Genomic DNA, 20,099 nt, shown 5'->3' with positions numbered 1-20,099 from the left:
TATGAGGACGGGATGGACAAACTGGGATTGTCTTCTCTGGAGAATCGGGAACTGAGAAGAGACCCGACAGGCATATAATATTATGAGGGGCATAGATGGGGTAGACAGTCAGAACCTTTTTTCACCAGGGAGAAAATGCCAAAGACTTGAGGGCATAGTTTGAAGGTGAAAAGGGCAAGTTTAAAGGGGATGTGTGGGCAAGTTTTGTTTTTTTTAAACAGAGGCTGGTGGGTAGCTGGAACGTGCTACCAGGGGTGGTGGTGGAGTAAGATACAGTAATGGTGTTTTAGATCGGAACACAGCTATGCAGGGAATGGAGGGATGTGGATTACGTGCAGGCAGCGGAGATTAGCTTAGCATGTTTGGCACGGGCTTGTAGGTCAAAGGGCCTGTGATGTTCTATGCACTGTAGTGAGGTGGTGGTCTTGATTGTGTGGACAAAGATCACCCATTATCCGATGCACAGTATAGGAAGACATGCTGTCCAGATCAGAAGGCTTGAACAACTTGCAAATTGGCACGGTGGCGCAGCGGTAGAGTTGCTGCCTCACAGCGCCAGAGACCCGGGTTCCATCCCGACAACGGGAGCTGTCTGTACGGTACCTTCTCCCCGTGACCTGCGTAGGTTTTCTCAGAGAACTTCAGTTTCCTCCCGCACTCCAAAGGCGTTCAGGTTTGTAGGTTAATTGGCTTGGTGTAAAGGTAAAAATTGCCCCTAGTGTGTGTAGGATAGTGTTAGGGGGCGGGGATCGCTGGCCGGCGCGGCTCGGTGGTTCCGAAGGGCCTGTTTCCGCGCTGTATCTCTAAACTAAACTAAAAAGTTATTGACTTATCCTGTATCTGTACAGTGTAAACGGCTCGATTGTAATCATGCGTGGTCTTTCCGCTGACTGGTTAGCACGCAACAAATGCTTTTCGCCTTACCCGTGCCAATAAACTAAACTCAAACCAAACTTGAAAATTCCCCGGTCTTCTTCTTGCGTTTGAGGCAGCAGAAATGTTTTTCGGCCCTCCAGGCGCTGTAGCCAGTGCAATGTGCTGTTGTCGAGGGCCGTGAGGTCTACCCCTCCACCAGGGGGACCGAGGACAGTGCGGTCGGACATGCTGTGCTGCGCTGTTTGCTGGTCTGCCCCACACACGCAGGCTGCTGATGGACGCAACCCCCCAACGATGCATGTTGGCGTTGAACCGGCCGACCCCTGTGCGGAGCCGGTTCAGGGCGACCCACTCTTTGCGGGGCATGTCCGAGCCGGGTGGGGCCGTGGTGTTCGGTGCGACAGTGAATTCCACAGTGAACTTGTAAGTCAAAAGACTACAATGCAAAGCGTTGGGGGGGAAAAAAACAAATCGGCGAAAGGGGGTTCGGGCGGAAGAGAACGGGCGGGGGGGGGGGACAGAGATTCACACCAAATCCTTCTTGCGACGCACACAGGGCTGAACAGAACAAGGAACATCGCGGAATAACAGCAGTGGCACAGACTCTGAAGTAAACATTACCTCCATGACAAACTGTCCAGAGTATGTTCCTGTCATGGTTGAACTCTGACCTGCAGCCAGGATGCCAATGGCCCAGATGTAGAGAGCAGCACTACCAAAACAGCAGCCCAGCACCACACCCTGAGATCAAAGGAAAAGGATGGTTATCTGACTGGTGCAGTCATGCTCTCCCTCATCAAAATGTAACTGTCATACAGTGACACAGCGTGGAAACAGGCCCCTCAGCCCAACTTGCCCACACCGGCCAACAATGTCCCAGCTACACCAGTCCCACCTGCCTGCGTTTGGCCCATATCCCTCCAAAACTGCCCTATACATGTACCTGTCCAACTGTTTCTTAAACGTTGGGCTAGTCCCTGCCTCAAATACCTCATCTGGCAGCTCGTTCCACACACCCACCACTCTTTGTGTGGAAAGGTTACCCCTCGGATTCCTATTAAATCTTTTCCCCTTCAACTTGAACCTACGTCCTCTGGTCCTCGATTCACCTACTCTGGGCAAGAGACTCTGTGCGTCTGCCCGATCTATTCCTCTCATGATTTTGTACACTTGTTTAGAACCAAGAATTTGGAATCTCTTTTAAGAAGAGCGGAGAATTGAACTAATATTGCCCAAAACCGGTCACAAGTTGAAACAAGACCTCATATGCAATAAACGCCATTCCAAAGGTAACTTAAACAGTCTGCACGATCAGCTGGGGCCGTTTATTGTACGCCTATAACGACATACATCTATAGGGTGGTGGGAGAGATTTGAGATATTCGAATCATACGGTATTTCATCCAACACGCAAAACTCCCCCTTGATATCAAGGCGCATATGTGTAGATCACGACCACAACCAGACCATGGGTTTATCTTAACAAGGTGCACTTGCATTTCGATGTGTTCTCAAACACAAGACAGTTGCACCTTCATTTTCATCAAACTGTTCCACCCTTCGTTGCCAGAGTGAGGCCGCACACAAACTGGAGGAACGGTACCTCATATTCCGCCTGGGTAGCCGACAAGAATAAGGGGTCGGCCATTTAGGACTGAGATGAGGGAAAACCTTTCCACCCAGAGAGTTGTGAACCTGTGGAATTCTCTGCCACAGAAGGCAGTGGAGGCTGATTCACTGGATGAATTCAAGAGAGAATTAGAACTAGGGGCTGGACACGTTAGAGGCAGGAAACATGTTCCCAATGTTGGGGGAAGTCCAGAACAAGGGGCCACAGTTTAAGAATAAGGGGTAGGCCATTTAGAACGGAGATGAGGAAAAACGTTTTCAGTCAGAGAGTTGTGAATCTGTGGAATTCTCTGCCTCGGAAGGCAGTGGAGGCCAATTCTCTGAATGCATTCAAGAGAGAGCTAGATAGAGTTCTTAAGGATAGCGGAGTCAGGGGGTACGGGGAGAGGGCAGGAACGGGGTACTGATTGAGAATGATCAGCCATGATCACATTGAATGGCGGTGCGTACAGCTCGAAGGGCCGAATGGCCTACTCCTGCAGCCATGTCTATGTCTAACCCAATGGAATGAACATTGAATTCTCCAGTTTTAAACAATGCCCCTCCCCATTTCCTCTCTCTTAGCTGTGCCCTCCGTCTCTCCCCCCCCCCCCCCTGGTGCACACCCATTTCTTCCCCCATCTCCCCCTCACCCTGCTCTTTCCCCCACCATCTCCCAATCTCCCATCCCAGAGCCCCTCATTTCCCATTTATTGCCCGTCTCCTTCCACTTGTATCCCTTCCTCCGGCTTTACATTCCTCTCCTTTTCCAACACCCTTTTGTCTCCTTTTCACCTCCTTTTCGCCTTTATCACTTACTCCACATTCGGTTAATCACTCCCACCCCCTACTCCCTTAACCGTATCCACCCATCAATTGCCTGCCTTTACCCACCCCCACCTCTTTTCCAGCTTCCCCCCTCCCCTTACTACAATCAGTCTAAAGGGTCCCACTGCAAAACGTTGTCTGTCCATTTCCCTCCACAGCTGCTGCCTGACCCGCTAGGTTCCTCCACCACATTGTTTTTAACTCGCGATTCCAGCCTCCGCACATCCTTGTATTTTTAGTTGAGTTTAGTTTGGAGATACAGCGCGGAAACAGGCCCTTTCGGCCCACCGGGTCCGCGCCGACCAGAGATCCCCGCACACGTCAAAAAAACGAAGGAGCTGATTGTGGACTTCAGAAGGGCTCAACATCCAAGGACGTACACGCCACTGGAGATATATGGGATTACTGTGGATAGGGTGAGCAGCTTTAAATACCTGGGAGTCCACATCACAGAGGATCTGACATGGACAACACACATTGCCGCACTGGTGGGTAAGGCAAGGCAGCGCCTTTACCACCTCAAACAGCTGAGGAAATTCAGAGCGTCTCTGAGGGTCTTTCATTGCTTCTACTCTGGGGCTGTAGAGAGCATCCTGTCCGGCAACATCACTAGGGACATTTTTTAAATTTTACCAAGCCAATTGACCTACATACCTGCACGTCTTTGGAGCGTGGGAGGAAACCGAAGATCTCGGAGAAAACCCACGCGGGTCACGGGGAGAACGTGCAAACTCCGCACAGGCAGCGCCCGTGGTCGGGATGGAACCCGGGCTTCCGGCGCTGTGAGGCAGCAACTCTACCGCTGCGCCACCGTGCCGCCCTGTATCTTTCTTTTCACTCTGGTGACCTCAATCAATCACCAAAACGTCCCGTGGAGAATAACCTCATTCATATTTTTAACGCGAGAGTACAATTTAATACTTTTTGATTTTTGAATCTCAGTTTACAAATATCACTCTGCCCACCCAGTGCCACAGAATGACTCAACAACGGCAGTGTAGTATCTTATTTCCGGACAACTCCACTTACCCCTTTATAAATGTTGACATCTAAAGTCTTGTTGTTCATAGGGAAGAGATCAGCATGTGGGCTGCTGTTGTTGAAACAGATCTCGTGCTTCAAACAGAAAATAAGGCGTCAAATACATGATACCATTTATCCCATTTCATCCCACTCTTTATCAATTGATCCCCAACCACTTCCTCTCAGTCGTTCACTCTACAACAACCTCCCCTCCTCCTCAACTCACCCTACGCTCAACCTCTCATTCCCAGAACAACCTCTATAGACAATAGACAACAGGAGCAGGAGTAGGACATTCGGCCCTTCGAGCCAGCACCGCCATTCAATGTGATCATGGCTGATCATTCTCAATCAGTACCCCGTTCCTGCCCTCTCCCCATACCCCCTGACTCCGCTATCCTTAAGAGCTCTATCTAGCTCTCTCTTGCATGCATTCAGAGAATTGGCCTCTGATTTACAACAGATTCCACAGATTTACAACTCTCTGACTGAAAAAGTTTTTCCTCATCTCCGTTCTAAATGGCCTACCTCTTATTCGTAAACTGTGGCCCCTTGTTCTGGACTCCCCCAACATTGGGAACATGTTTCCTGCCTCTAACGTGTCCAACCCCTTAATAATCTTATATGTTTCAATAAGATCCCCTCTCATCCTTCTAAATTCCAGTGTATACAAGCCTAGCCGATCCGGTCTTTCAACATATGACAGTCCTGCCATTCCGGTTAACCTAGTAAACCTACGCTGCACGCCCTCTTTGTAAGCTTCGTCATTGCTTTGAACCAAGGCAAGGCACAGCTCAATACCACAGCGACATTTTGTGTAATGCCTAACTAACAGCGTCCACGCTGACCAGCGATCGCCCGTCCACTAGTTCTATCCTACACACACACACACTAGGGATTACATACAGCAGCCAATTAACCTACAAACCTGCACGTCTTTGGAGTGTGGGGCGGAAACCTGAACACCCGGAGAAAACCCACGCAGGTCACGGGGAGAACGTACAAACTCCGCACAGACGGCGGATGGAACCCGGGTCTCCGGCGCTGTGAAGCAGCAACTTCACCGTTGCGCCACCGTGGTGACTAGCAAACTGGGACAGAACTGCCTGGGATGGGAAAGGGAACGGGATACGAGATAAGTGGAAATGAATAGCTGTGGGGAGAGACGGGAGGAGAGTGGAATTAGACTGGGCAACTCCTCGAGACAAAGCAACACAGCTTTGAAGTGGCACGCACTACTCCCGTGCTGGACTGTACGTTAGAGATGGGGCTTGGGAACGGCCACCGGAAAGACATACTTGGCATGGAGTGGACTCACTCCAACACTCACCACTTGCGCGTTGGTCTTATTGTAAAAAGCTTCCGCAAACACAGAGACCACAAAGACGTTAATGAGGAAAGATAGAAACAAAGCCAAGCAGGCTTCGATGAAGAAGTAACGATTGGCTTCCTTCACTTCCTTCTTATTTGCTCGATTCACTTCTCTGGACTGCGAGTGGAGAGAGAGAATATATCAGTTGCAGCTTTTCAGGCATCAGCTGAGTGAAAAGCATTGCAAACACAATGAGAAGACAATAGGTTTAATAATCCCGGGGACCTTCACAGCGATGTCGCAACCCAGCTAAGGCCCGCCTCACGGGGAGAACATACAAACTCCGTACAGACAAGCGCCCGGAGCCAGGATCGGTCCCTCTTTATACGGGCCATTTTCCTCCGAGCTCGCAGCGGGGTCTTGACCAGAAACGGCGACTATCCCAGGGTGCCTCAAAAATGGACCCACCTCACAAAATCATTTACAGCCTCACCATTGCCAGAATATTTATGCAGCCCCCCCAAGGTGGAGACCGAGTGGAAGGGGGAGAGTGGGGACAAATTATGGCTTTTACAATGTGTAGGAAAGAGCTGAAGACGCTGGTTTAAACCAAAGATAGACACAAAAAGCTGCAGTAACTCAGCGGGACAGGCAGCATCTCTGGAGATAAGGAATGGGTGACGTTTCCCAGCTTTTTGTGTCCATCTCTGGCAGTAACAATGTGCCCAGAAGCCTCAGATTTGCGGGCAAATTAAATTTTGTTTTCAATTGGCATCGGAATCCAAAAATAAATAAATGCACCAAATCGTGGAATCATAACAACATTTCAAAGACATTTGGCCAGTTACAGGGATAGGAGAGGTTTAGAGGGATTTGAGCCAAACGTGTGCTGGTGGAACTAGTGTAGTTTAGGGCTACAGCGCAGAAACAGGCCCTTCGGCCCACTGAGTCCGGACTGACCCAGCAATCACCGTACACTAACACTGTCCTAAACACACTAGGGACAATTTTACATTTATACCAAACCAATTAATTTTGTGTCTACCTTCAATTCACCGACAAACCTGCGCGTCTTTGGAGCGTGGGAGGGAACCAAAGATCTCGGGGAAAACCCAGGCGGGTCGCGGGGAGAGCGTGCAAGCTCCGTACAGACAGCGCCCGCGGTCGGGATGGGAACCCGGGACTCCGGCGCTGTGAGGCGGCACCACCACGTCAGACCATCCCGAAATGTGAAAGGAATGCAAGGTTCGAGGGTGTGGAATACTCACTTTGACCAGGGCCGAGTGCAGGTAGATATTGTGGGGCATGATGACTGCACCAATGATTCCAACTGCCTGTTCCAACTGGTGGGTGCCACAGCCTTCACAGTAGGGCACAAACATCCCCTTCAGCAACTGTCCCTGGTCTGGTTTTACTGTCACATACTGCGGGGCAGAAAACAGTCAAGCAGTAAAATGCCATCCAAATCTCTAAACTCTCCAGATCTGCACCCTGCATGCAACCTTTCAAACCCAGCACAATTGGTTCGGGAGCTGCCAGGCTGAATATAAACATTGCCATGGCTTTGGTTGGTTTGTTTGGAATTTAGAAGGATGAGAGGGGATCTTATCGAAACGTACAAGATTATTAAGGGGTTGGACACGCTAGAGGCAGGAAACATGTCCCCAATGTTGGGGGAAGTCCAGAACAAGGGGCCACAGTTTAAGAATAAGGGGTAGGCCATTTAGAACTGAGATGAGGAAAAACTTTTTCAGTCAGAGAGTTGTGAATCTGTGGAATTCTCTGCCTTAGAAGGCAGTGGAGGCCAATTCTCTGAATGCATTCAAGAGAGAGCTAGATAGAGCTCTTAAGGATAGCGGGGTCAGGGGGTATGGGGAGAAGGCAGGAACGGGGTACTGATTGTGAATGATCAGCCGTGATCACATTGAATGGCGGTGCTGGCTCGAAGGGCCGAATGGCCTCCTCCTGCACCTATTGTCTATTGTTTAATGATACTGCGTGGAAACCGGCCCCTCGGCCCACGAAGTCCGCGCCGACCGGCGACCACCCCGTACGCCAACGCCATCCTGCGCACTGGGAACAATTTACAATTTGACCAAAGCCAATTAGCCGACAAACCGGCACACATTAGGAGTGTGTGGGAGGAGACCGGAGCATGCAGGTCACGGGGCGAACGTAGAAACTCCGTACGGACAGCACCCGTGGTCAGGATGGAACCCGGGTCTCTGGTGCTCTAAGGTGGCAGCACGACCACTGTGCCACCCACTTTTAGAAACATAGAAAATAGGTGCAGGAGACCCTTCAAGACAGCACCGCCATTCATTGTGATCATGGCTGATCATCCACAATCAGTACCCCATGCCCGCCTTCTCCCCATATCGTTTTTTGTTTCCTTTTATCTATTCTGCTAATTGCAATCTAAAAATGTCCACAATTTGTGAAAAGGAACAGTCCTTTCATAAATACCCATTGACAGCGTTTGGGTTGTGTCAATGTTAAATGAACAAACACAAGCACGTTAAAGCCATGAGATTTTCTACACGTTATGCATCACCTACTAAAATGGGGAAAGGCCATGGATATTAGAGTTCAAAATGTTTACAAATCTAAAAGCTTTTGACACTTCAAACTCATTAAAACCCTTACCTCGTATCCAAATGTAACAGCCATAACTATGATGAGGAATCCAAAGAAGGCTTCCAGTTTTCTTAAACCTAAAGCAGAAGTTCTCTGTTAGAAACATTTATTAAGGACTTTATCGCATGGCAAAATGCTTCACAGACATTATGCTATTTGGAAATGGAGTAAGCTGGGGATTATCAAAGTCTGCCTAAAAGCCGTTTAGTTTAGTAAAGAGGCACTTGTGTTTAGTTGAGTTTAGAGATACAGCGCGGAAACAGGCCCTTCGGCCCACCGAGTCCGAGCCGACCAGCGATCCCCGCACACTAACACTATCCAACACACACTAGGGACAATTTACATTTATACCAAGCCAATTAACCTACAAACCCGAAGAAACACTGAACTAAGAAGAATGTTTTAATTAATGTCATCATCATATCATCATCATATATCTACAGCCGGAAACAGGCCTTTTCGGCCCTCCAAGTCCGTGCCGCCCAGTGATCCCCGTACATTAACACTATCCTACACCCACTAGGGACAATTTTTACATTTACCCAGCCAATTAACCTACATACCTGTACGTCTTTGGAGTGTGGGAGGAAACCGAAGATCTCGGAGAAAACCCACGCAGGTCACGGGGAGAACGTACAAACTCCTTACAGTGCAGCACCCGTAGTCAGGATCGAACCTGTGTCTCCGGCGCTGCATTCGCTGTAAAGCAGCAACTCTACCGCTGCGCTACCGTGCCGCCCATGTTAAGCCAATGTTAAGTAAATGTACTTAATTTCTTTTCTAGTGTACTTATTTACATATTTTTTCAAGTGTTTCGGAATGTCTCCAATCGTCTGAAGCATTTAAAACAACGGAAAGACCTTTGTGGAGTGGGACCTACATTTCCACGACCTGCACCATATCTGCTGATCCCGAGTCAGTGCGGGAAGAAAGTGCAGATGCTGGTTCACACCGAAGACGGACGCAAAATGCCGGAGTAACTCAGCGGGACGGGCAGCATCTCTGGACAGGTCTGAAGGAGGATCTCGACCCGAAACGTCACCCATTCCTTCCATCCGGAGATGCCGCCTGCCTGTCCCGCTGAGTTACTCCAAGCTTTGTGCGTCTCTGTTCCTGGGTTCAAGCGGAGGGTGACGGCTGACTTTCGCGGAGCGTCACGACGGCTGGGAAGGCGGATGGATGAAGGCTGCAGCAGGAGAGGGTTCCCGGTCGTCTTGGACTCCATGCCACTGGATCCTGAGCCAGATCTGTCAAGGACCGTGTGGTGGCTGTCTGTGCACCAGTCTCCCCACGTTAGACAAAGTCACACACAGGCGTCCGACCCTATGGAGAGGACAGTCACACTCGCTTCCAGTGACCGCCGATGATGATGGTGGTTCAGATTCAGGTTTATTACTGTCACGGTACAGTGAAAAGCTTCCGGCTCGAGGACGGCCCATTCGAGGCAACGAGGTTTGGCCATGGAGGGTAGGTGTGAGCCAGGGGCTGGCCCCAACACCATCCAGCCCATCGGGCATGATGCAGATTCAAGACCAGCTATGCTCAGCAGCAAAATGTGCGCCCGACCTTGTGTATCCACTCCCCAGCGTGGCAAAAGAAGATTACTTAGGGGTGGCACGGTAGAGTTGCTGCCTTACAGCGAATGCAGCGCCAGAGACCCGGGTTCCATCCCGACTACGGGCGCTGCCTGTACGGAGTTTGCACGTTCTCCCCGTGACCTGCGTGGGTTTTCCCCCGAGATCTTCGGTTTCCTCCCACGCTCCAAAGACGTGTGGGTTTGTAGGTTAAATTGGCTTGGTAGAAATGTGAAAATTGTTCCTATAAATAGGATGGTGTTAGTGTGCGGGGATCGCTGGTCAGCGCGGACCCGGTGGGCCGAAAGAGCCTGTTTCCGCGCTGCACCTCAAACTACAGTACTCCCTCGATTAAATATGGAAAAATGAGCAAATGAAGGTTGAATGCAGAGCTGCAAGTATTCCTCCTGTCTGCCTGCTCTCTGCAGAGAATGAAGAGAGACATGGGCTGGCGGAGCCACCGAGGACTAAGGGCGACCTGGTGTGGCCTTTTAAAGACTTCTACAGAGTGCCAAGGGTTTTCTTTGTAGATACAGCAGGTAAAACAGGCCCTTCGGCCCGCCGAGTCTGTGTGGACCAGCGATCACCCCGTACACTAGCACCACCCTAGACACACATTGCCGCACTGGTGAGTAAGGCAAGGCAGCGCCTTTACCACCTCAGACAGCTGAGGAAATTCAGAGACTCTCTGAGGATCCTTCAGTGCTTCTACTCTGGGGCTGTAGAGAGCATCCTGTCCTGCAACATCACAGTCTGGTTTGGGAACAGCTCTGCCCAGGACAGGAAGGCTCTGCGGAGAGTAGTGCGTTCGGCTGAACGCACCATGGGAACTACACTCGACCCCCTGCAGGACCTATACAAACCTGTACGTCTTTGGAGTGTGGGAGGGAACCGGAGCTCTTGGATAGAAACGCACGGGAAGAACGTGCAAACTCCGCACAGACAGCACCCATAGTCAGGATGGAACCCGGGTCCCTGGCGCTGCGAGGCGGCAACTCTACCGCTGCACCACCCGCTCCTTGCCTACTCCCTTCCAGGTTTATCAGTTGCCTGCAAACCCATACCAGCATCTCACAGCAAGAAGCAAGAGCAACAATGAGAGGCAGGAGCCAGCTCGAGATGCACAAACTCAGTGCCAAAGGGTAGAGGTACCCAGAGGCACATGGAGGACCAACAGCATATTAGGCAGGTGGGCATAATGTTTTGGCTCATCGGGTCATAATGTTTTGGCTGATCGGTGTACGGTTGTGTTAGAGATACAGCGGGCCTCCATGCCCTGGGGGGCGTCTCCCGTAGACGACCTTGAAGGCGAGGAAGGTTTGTGTTCTCCAACTGGCCCTTAGTCCAGCGTCCGACCCACAGGTGCCGCAAGGTGGCTGTTGCTCGAAACGTCCATGTCCCCTCTCTGCCTTGAAAACATACAACAGCCCGGCGCCCGGCCTCGACGCTGGCTCCTCAGGGGATGAGCAGGGTCGGGTTCGGTGGCGGCTTCAGTCCGCGGCCCGCCCAGTTTAGTTTAGTTTAGAGATACAGCGCGGAAACAGGCCCTTCGGCCCACCGGGTCCGCGCCGCCCAGCGATCTCCGCGCATTAACACTATCTTACACCCACGAGGGACAATTTACACCTGCACCCAGCCAATTAACCTGCAAACCTGCACGTCTTTGGAGTGTGGGAGGAAACCGAAGATCTCGGAGAAAACCCACGCAGGTCACGGGGGGAACGTACAAACTCCGTACAGACAGTAGTTGGGATGGAACCCGGGTCTCCGGCGCTGCATTCGCTGAAAGGCAGCGACTCTACCGCTGTGCCACCGTGACCGTCCAGTCTAGTGGTATCTGGTCATGCAGCTATCCCCTCACGGCCTACATCTCCTCCATTCAAAGTGGCAAAAACGCCTGGCATCCTCCTTGGATTCTTGCCCACATTCACCAGCACACTCGAGGGCTGTGCGGTTTCTTGGTGTGGGCGCCGTCTCAGGGGCAAAGTGCCGTGATGTGCCAGGCTCTCTGCTTCTAGCCGCTCTTCCAGCATCACCTTGCAGTGAACGAACAAAAGATCAACGGTGAATCCAAAGACCGTGTGTGCAGCAAGGAACTGCAGGCGCTGGTTCACCCCGAAGACAGACACAAAATGCTGGAGTAACTCAGCGGGACGGGCAGCATCTCTGGAGAGAAGGGATGGGTGGCGTTTCGGGTCGAGACCCTTCTTCAGACTCAAATCTGAAGAAGGGCCTCGACCCGAAACGTCGTCCATCCCTTCTCTCCAGAGATGCTGACTGTCCCGCTGAGTTACTCCAGCATTTTGTGTCCATCTTCACTGAATCCAAAGACCATGGTTTCCAAAGGAAAGAAGAATCAAAAAAATACCCTGTGCATTGTGGCTGTGCCGTGAGGATTGAGAAACAGACAAGAAGGGGTAATAATAAATAAAAATACTTACCAGCTGCTCCTAAAAGTGGCGCTCAAAAACACACGCGCGCGCTGGAAACAGGCAGAGCTTCTCACATTGCAACAGGTGCTGCAAGATGGCTCCAGGTCCCCTCTCTGCCTTGGAAACATGCAACCATGCACGGGATAGCTAGTCTCCAAGAAACACTACCGGCAGCTCTGTGCACTGCACAAAGAGCCTGCAAAGAAAGCTGGGTGCAAGTTGGTTGCTTCCAAAGTGAAACATGAACTGAAACATGTCGGTTTTGCGCTCCAAAAGAATGCGGATACGAAAATGGGCAACGCTTCTTTGCGCATTCTGCAGAGGATGCAAAAGGACAATGATTCATTCTGCACCTTCCTGAGCACAGGTGTTAAATTAATCCCGCTGAACCCTCCTGCATTCTTCCCGCGTTGGGACGTACAGCCACTCATTCTGCTATTGAAGCCTGTGGTTTAACAGAAAGACAACCTTCAAACAAAGGCGGAATTCAAAGGTAGAGTTTCCCTTCTGAAGTAATGGTGCTCCTTCAAATTAATTCTTAGTTTAGAGATTATAGAATGGAAACAGGCCCTTCGGCCCACCAGGTCCGCAGCGACCAACAGTCACCCGGATACTAGTCTATCCTACACAAAAGGGACAATTTTACAGAAGCCAATTAACCTACAAATCTTTGGGATGTCGGAGGAAACCAGAGCACCTGGAGAAAACCCACATGGTTACAGGGGGAACGTACAAACTCCGTACAGGCAGCACCCGTAGTCAGTAGGAAAATAACTGCAGATGCTGGTTCAAATTGAAGGTAGACACAAAAAGCTGGAGTAACTCAGCGGGTCAGGCAGCATCTCGGGAGAGACGGAACGGGTGACATTTCGGGTCGAGACCCTTCTTCAGACTGAGTCAGGATTGAACCCGGGTCTCTGGCGCTGCAAGGCGGCAACTCTACCGCTGCGCCACTATCGTGGTTAATTTTCTTTCATGGAAAAACAGACTTTTAATTACCTCACCTAATTACGCCCTTCAGAAAGCAGGTTCGACTCCACTTGCATTACCAAGGTGGAGGAGAGCACAAAGACACTGGGCTGGTTCAGACGGGCAGCCATCTTGCAATCCCACGGTGCTCTGCAGGCTAATTGCCTTGTGCCTACCTGGGCGTTCTGGATTTCTGGGCCTGCACGTCGACCTCTCAGTCTGCTGCTGAATTCAGTGCTCACATAGTGGGGACAAGAGGCCTGCGAATAGCCCCCAGTGAATGACACTTCAACCACTGTCTTGCCCAGAGTTAGACAAAACACAGCTCGCAGCCCATCAAGCTGTAGCTCCACGAACTGGAAGCGTTAATTGGCTTCAGTACGAGGTCCCTGCCTTTCTGCTACGCATTCATGTGCCATGCTTTCCACCAAGCTTTACAGTATATTTACCAACAGCACTGGCACAAACAGCTGGAGCAACTCAGCAGGACAGGCAGCATCTCTGGAGAAAAGGAAATGGGGACCTTTCGGGTCGAGACCCTTCTTCAGACTGAGAGTCAGGGGAAAGGCCCGGACGGTGTAGGCCCGGAGGACCCTGAACGGAGGTTGCCTAGCAACCCGCCTCCCGGCCCGGGCGTCCGCCATTGGTGGAGCGGGAGCACGTGGCCGCTGGCTGGGTGAGGTCACGTGACGTCACCTTGTCCCTTATTTGGGAGTGAGATAGTTGGCACCCCTAGTCACTCCCCAGTGCGTTCAGTCAATCGCTGCTAAAACTCGCTGTCCTCAGTCACGCCCCAAAGTACGCAGTTTCAGCCAATTGCTCCCGAGTTCCCTCTCAACCTTTGACCAGACAACTCCTCCCGAGGCCCCTCGGCACCCGACTCCGTCACAGGTTCATAAGTGGTAGGAGCAGAATTAGGCCATTCGGCCCATCAAGTCTACTCCGCCATTCCATCATGGCTGATCTATCTCTCCCTCCTAACTCCATTCTCCTGCCTTCTCCCCACAACCCCTGACACCCGTACCAATCCTTTTGCTCCGGCATTGTAATTTATTCACATGTTTAAACTATAATGTTTTATTGTTAATGTTTTAATGTTTTATTGTTAATGTTTTAATGTTTTATGCATTATTCTTAATTGTTTACTGTATGTCGTGTTGTTACTTGCGAGCGGAGCACTTGGCCAATGAAACTTATTCAATTCAATTCATACTTGGCCAATAAAACGTATTCAATTCAATTCAATGCTCAGTCAGACCTAAACGGCCACCTCATGCTGAGCTCTCCACCTCCCGGGCCCCCACTTTCATCCCACTCTTTATCAATTGATCCCCAACCACTCCCTCTCAGTCGTTCACTCCACAACAACCTTCACCCCCCACCACCCCCCCCCCCTCCTTCCCAACTCACCCTAGGCTCAATCTCTCATTCCCAGAACAACCTCTATAGACAATAGACAACAGGTGCAGGAGGAGGCCATTTGGCCCTTCGAGCCAGCACCGCCATTCAATGTGATCATGGCTGATCATTCTCAATCAGTACCCCGTTCCTGCCTTCTCCCCATACCCCCTGACTCCACTATCATTAAGAGCTCTATCTAACTCTCTCTTGTAAGCATCCACAGAATCGGCCTCCACTGCGTTCTGAGGCAGAGAATTCCACAGATTCACAGCTCTGAGTGAAAAAAAAATTCCTCATCTCCGTTCTAAATGGCCTATCCCTTATTCTTAAACTGGGGCCCCTGGTTCTGGACTCCCACAACATCGGGAACATGTTTCCTGCCTCTAGCGTGTCCAATCCCTTAATTATCTTATGTTTCAATAAGATCCCCTCTCATCCTTCTAAATTCCAGTGTATACAAGCCCAGTCGCTCCAGTCTTCCAACATACGACAGTCCCGCCATTCCGGGAATTAACTTGGTGAACCTACGCTGCACGCCCTCAATAGCAAGAATGTCCTTCCTCAAATTTGGAGACCAAAACTGCACACAGTACTCCAGGTGCGGTCTCACCAGTAGAACTACAGAAGGGCCTCTTTGCTCCTATACTCTACTCCTCTTGTCATAAAGGCCAACATGCCATTAGCTTTCTTCACCGCCTGCTGTACCTGCATGCTTACTTTAAGTGACTGATGAACAAGGACACCCAGATCTCGTTGTACGTCCCCTCTACCCATCATGCCCCGTGGTCAACAAGTTGCTGTCTTTCATTCTGTCCCGTCAACTTACCATATTTATCCAAAAAGAGGAACACAAACGTGTCTACTATAGTAATTAATACTCCGCCCCACAGGGGAATCCTAAACACACAAAAAGGGAAGAGAACACATTTACTCAAGACAAGAGAAACATCAAAGTGAGCAACATTATTATACAGGGTAGACACAAAATGCCGGAGTAACTCAGCGGGCCAGGGCAGCATCTCGGGAGAAAAGGAATGGGTGACGTTTCGGGTCGAGACCCTTCTGAAGAAACGTCACCCAGTCCTTCTCTCCCGAGATGCTGCCTGACCCGCTGAGTTACTCCGGCATTTTGAGCCCACCTTCGATTTAAACCAGCATCTGCAGTTCTTTCCTAAACATTATTATACATCTTCACAGAATATCCCTTTCTCCGTGGCTGGAAACGCCACCGTATTTGGCACACAAATCCTAGAATGATTTGCCATCAGGAAGGATGGTAAACCCAGAGACATACAGCATGGAAACAGGCCCTTCGGCCCAACCTGCCCACGCCGCCCAACATGTCCCACCTACACTAGATTTGAGCACGCATTTCTAAATAATTAACCTACTGTGGCGGTCCCTGGTGGTGAGCCACGCGTGGTGCGAACCAAAGATACTAGAGGAGCAAGATAGACCACTCGACCTTAAAAACCGTAGTACGTCACGGCGGCCATTTTAGTGCGCAGAAACGTGCAGAAACATTTAAAAAGAAAAATAACAACAATCTGTGAATTGATAGATGAGATATATTCTGTATTTTAATGGTATCATCACACATACTGTTCCCCCAAAACACTGATTACATTGCGAGAGGCAGAGCGAACGGCGGGTTCTGCTTACTAAAATGGCAGACGTCACGCTCCTTTGCGTACTACACTTCAGTATGGGCGATTTCGACGGAGTGGTTCATCTTGCTCCTCTAGTATCTTTGGTGTGAACCTTCGGCTCGGGGGCTGGTGTCACGGAACGTGGAATGGGGAGGAGGGCAGTTGGGAGTGGAGTACCAGGCGGAGTTGAACTGGTTGGGGGTTTGGGGAGCTGTTGGTGCTTGCGGAATAAAGAAAACTTCGCTTGACACGTGTCCCGCTTCACTATTAATATAACAAGGACACTATTTTTTTTAGAAGGAAAGGGTTTGCGAGGCTTGGTTCTATTCTGTTCAAACACTGTTGAAGCAAGACTACTATGCTGATTTTCCGTCAGTAAGAGTATTGAGCATGGAGGTCTGGAGGTCATGTTACAATTGTACAAGACGTTGGCGAGTTCAGGTCTTATTTGGAGCACTGTGTGTCCAGGTTTGGTCACCCTGTCACTGGAAAGATGTTGTCAAGCTGGAAAGGGCGCAGAGAAGATTTATGAGGATGTTGCCGGGACTCGAGGGCCTGAGCTACAGGGAGAGGGGTGAAGGGCGATCTTACAGAGGTGTACAAGATCATGAGAGGAATAGATTGGGTAAATGCACACACAGTCTTTTTCCCCCAGAGTAAAGGAGTATCTAGAACCAGAAGACATGGACTTAAGGCGAGGGGGAAAAGATTTAATAGGAACCTGAGGGGCAACTTATTTTTTAAACACAAAGAGTGGCAGGTCTATTGAACGAACTGCCAGTTGAGGCAGGTACTATCACAACGTTTAAAAAATATTTGGACAGGTACACGGATAGGAAAAGTTTAGAGGGATATGGGCCATACGCAGGCAGGTAGGACCAGTGTAGATGGGCATGTTGGTCGGCGTGGGTAAGTTGGGCCGAAGGGCCTGTTTCCATGCTGTATGACACCAAGACTCTACACTACAAATAATTGCTTTCCAACCACTTTGTGCTTCCTACACGATGGATTTGGGCCTTTCACCTCATCTCAATCATTGGGAAATAAACCTCTAGGTACCTGGCCCTTAACTCACACAATTTAACATGAAAAATGTTGAAACTAAATGATATTTAGTTTCACAGTGAAAGGTATGGCCCTGGGAGTGTTGTAGAGCAGAGGGATCTAGGATTACAGGTGCACAGTTCCCAGAAACTGGTGTTGCAGGTAGATAGGGTGATGAAGGTGCTTTTGGCATGTTGGCCTTCATCAGGGAGTGTATCAAGTGTAGAAGTTGGGATGTTATGTTACAACTAGACGGGCGTGGACCCGTTGGGTCAAACCTCTCCTGCGGGCCAGGCAACCCTCCCCCAACTGACGATCCATTGCCGGCCTGGGAGTCTGCCCCGGGGCCGTGGGCGGACGAGGGGGGGGGGGGGGAAGAGGAAAGGGGAGAGGGGGCCACTCACCCCGGTCCCGGGCGGCCAGAGCGAGCCGTGGACGCGTTGGGTGCAAACCTCTCCTGCAGCTGCAGCTTGACGGCGACGGCCATCTTGTTTGACCCTCTGCCGCCGTGCTGCACCACGGGAGGAAGGTCAGGCGCAGGGCATGCTGGGACATGCGCCGGTCCTCCCGGCGGAAAGGAGGGGGGGGGGGGGGAGGGAGCGCATTTATTAAAGTTTATTAAGTTAATTGCTTTTAAAATGTAACAAAACTTGATCAATCGAGTCCGCAGGCGAATGGTGAATAGGGTGGGCCTAAAATTGTTGCGCTATCGTGTACCGTTTTGGCTGTATTTCGGGAACAAGTATATCCGGGAACGTTTTGATCGCTCTGTGATAGGAAAGATGCAATTAAAAAGCTGGAAAGAGTGCAGAGAAGATTTACAAGTCTTCAGCCTGAGCTGTAGGGAATAGGCAGGCCCTTATACAGGAGTATACTACTTGAGAGTGCAGAAGGATGATGGGTTATCATGCGTATAGAAACATGAGAGGGGAAACGATGGGGTGAAAGATTGGGAGTCTTTTTCCCCCCCAGAGTAGGGGAACTGAAGAACTAGGGGGGCAGAGGTTTAAGGTGAGAGGGGAAAAATTAAATTGCAACCAGAGGGGCAATTTTTTCCACACAGAGGGTGGTGGGTACATGAAATGAGCTGCAAGAAAAAGAGGTGGAGACGGTTTAACAATGGTGTAAAACCATTTGGACATATAGGCGGAAAGGAAAGGTTTAGAGGGACATGGGTCAACTGCAGGCAAATGGGACTAGCTTGAATGGGACATCGTGATCTGCCTGGATGAGTGGGAAGGGCCTGTTTCTGTGTTTAGTTTAGAGATACAGGCCTTTCGGCCCACCGAGACCGCACCGACCAACGATCCCCGCACACTAACACTATCCTACACACACCAGGGACAATTTACACTTATACCGAGTCAATTAACCTACAAACCTGAGGTAGACACAAAATGCTGGAGTAACTCAGCGGGTCAGGCAGCATCTCGGGAGAGAAGGAACGGGCGACGTTTCGGGTCGAGACCCTTCTTCAGTCTGACGAGGGGGGGGGAAGAGGAAAGGGGAGAGGGGTCTCGACCCGAAACGTCACCCGTTCCTTCTCTCCCGAGATGCTGCCTGACCCGCTGAGTTACTCCAGCATTTTGTGTCTACCTTCGATTTTAACCAGCATCTGCAGTTTTTTTCCTACACAACCTACAAACCTGTCCGTCTTTGGAGCGGGGGAGGAAAGCGAAGATCTCGGAGAAAACCCACGGGGGTCACGGGCAGAACGTACAAACCCCGTACCCGTAGTCAAGATCCAACCCAGGTCTCCGGCGCTGTAAACGCGATAAGGCAGCAACTCTACCTCTGCGCCACCGTGCCGTCCTATGCTCTATGACTCTATAACGACACATGCCTTGCAAATGGATCCCTATCGCATAATTTTGTTTTGAATTCCCCTAATCTTGTCTACAACATTGACTTTTGAAGACAATAGACAATAGGTGCAGGAGTAGGCCATTCGGCCCTTCGAGCCAGCACCACCATTCAATGTGATCATGGCTGATCATTCTCAATCAGTACCCCGTTCCTGCCTTCTCCCCATACCCCCTGACTCCGCTATCCTTAAGAGCTCTATCTAGCTCTCTCTTGAAAGCATCCAGAGAATTGGTCTCCACTGCCTTCTGAGGCAGAGAATTCCACAGATTTACAACTCTCTGACTGAAAAAGTTTTTCCTCATCTCCGTTCTAAATGGCCTACCCCTTATTCTTAAACTGTGGCCCCCTGTTCTGGACTCCCCCAACATTGCGAACATGTTTCCTGCCTCTAACGTGTCCAACCCCTTAATAATCTTATACGTTTCGATAAGATCCCCTCTCATCCTTCTATATTCAAGTGTATACAAGCCTAGCCGCTCCAGTCTTTCAACATATGACATGAAAGTAAAGGACTCTGGAAATCTGAAATAAAAACAGACAATTCCCACTGACCCAACTCGTTTCCTCTCTCTATAGATGCTGCCTAACTCCTTCATGAGTGCCTGGAACACAGTGCTGGGTGTGGCAAATACAACAGTGGTACTTAAGGAATGTTTTGGATAAGCATACGGATTTGCAGGGAATGGAGGGATATGGATCACGTGCAGGCAGATAAGAGTTGGGGTTTGCATCATGTCCGGCACAGGCACTGTGGGCCGAAGGGCCTGTTCCTGTGCTGTACCGTACTGTTCTGTTCTGTTTCAAATGGCATTAATATTGCTTAGAACTGATGCAAAATCAACCAGAGCATTAAAATACCTGGTGACATTTTAGAGGTTGC

The 20,099-nt window shown here is 50.3% G+C and overlaps 1 protein-coding gene across 4 annotated transcripts in view; it reads right to left on the bottom strand.

The window, feature by feature from the left end:
* The window catches only part of LOC144612007 (natural resistance-associated macrophage protein 2-like), an 89,389-nt gene that overhangs the window by 23,982 nt on the left and 45,308 nt on the right, over nucleotides 1–20,099 (bottom strand). For all 4 annotated transcript variants that reach the window (XR_013549604.1, XM_078431433.1, XM_078431432.1 and 1 more), the window contains exons 7-12: nucleotides 15,487–15,557; nucleotides 8,294–8,361; nucleotides 6,916–7,071; nucleotides 5,666–5,824; nucleotides 4,342–4,428; nucleotides 1,498–1,617 (exon numbers count right to left, since the gene is read on the bottom strand). Coding sequence is in view for 3 of the 4 variants with exons in the window: in XM_078431433.1 (XP_078287559.1) it covers nucleotides 1,498–1,617; nucleotides 4,342–4,428; nucleotides 5,666–5,824; nucleotides 6,916–7,071; nucleotides 8,294–8,361; nucleotides 15,487–15,557 (661 nt within the window). In the remaining variant the exon portion in view is untranslated. The remainder of the gene's footprint in view (nucleotides 1–1,497; nucleotides 1,618–4,341; nucleotides 4,429–5,665; nucleotides 5,825–6,915; nucleotides 7,072–8,293; nucleotides 8,362–15,486; nucleotides 15,558–20,099) is intronic.

The sequence above is a fragment of the Rhinoraja longicauda genome, chromosome 42 (assembly GCF_053455715.1).
Source record: "Rhinoraja longicauda isolate Sanriku21f chromosome 42, sRhiLon1.1, whole genome shotgun sequence".
Classification (NCBI taxonomy): Eukaryota; Metazoa; Chordata; class Chondrichthyes; order Rajiformes; family Arhynchobatidae; genus Rhinoraja; species Rhinoraja longicauda.
The sequence above is the reverse complement of the archived record's forward strand: the minus strand, read 5'-3'. Positions and strand labels throughout refer to the sequence as shown.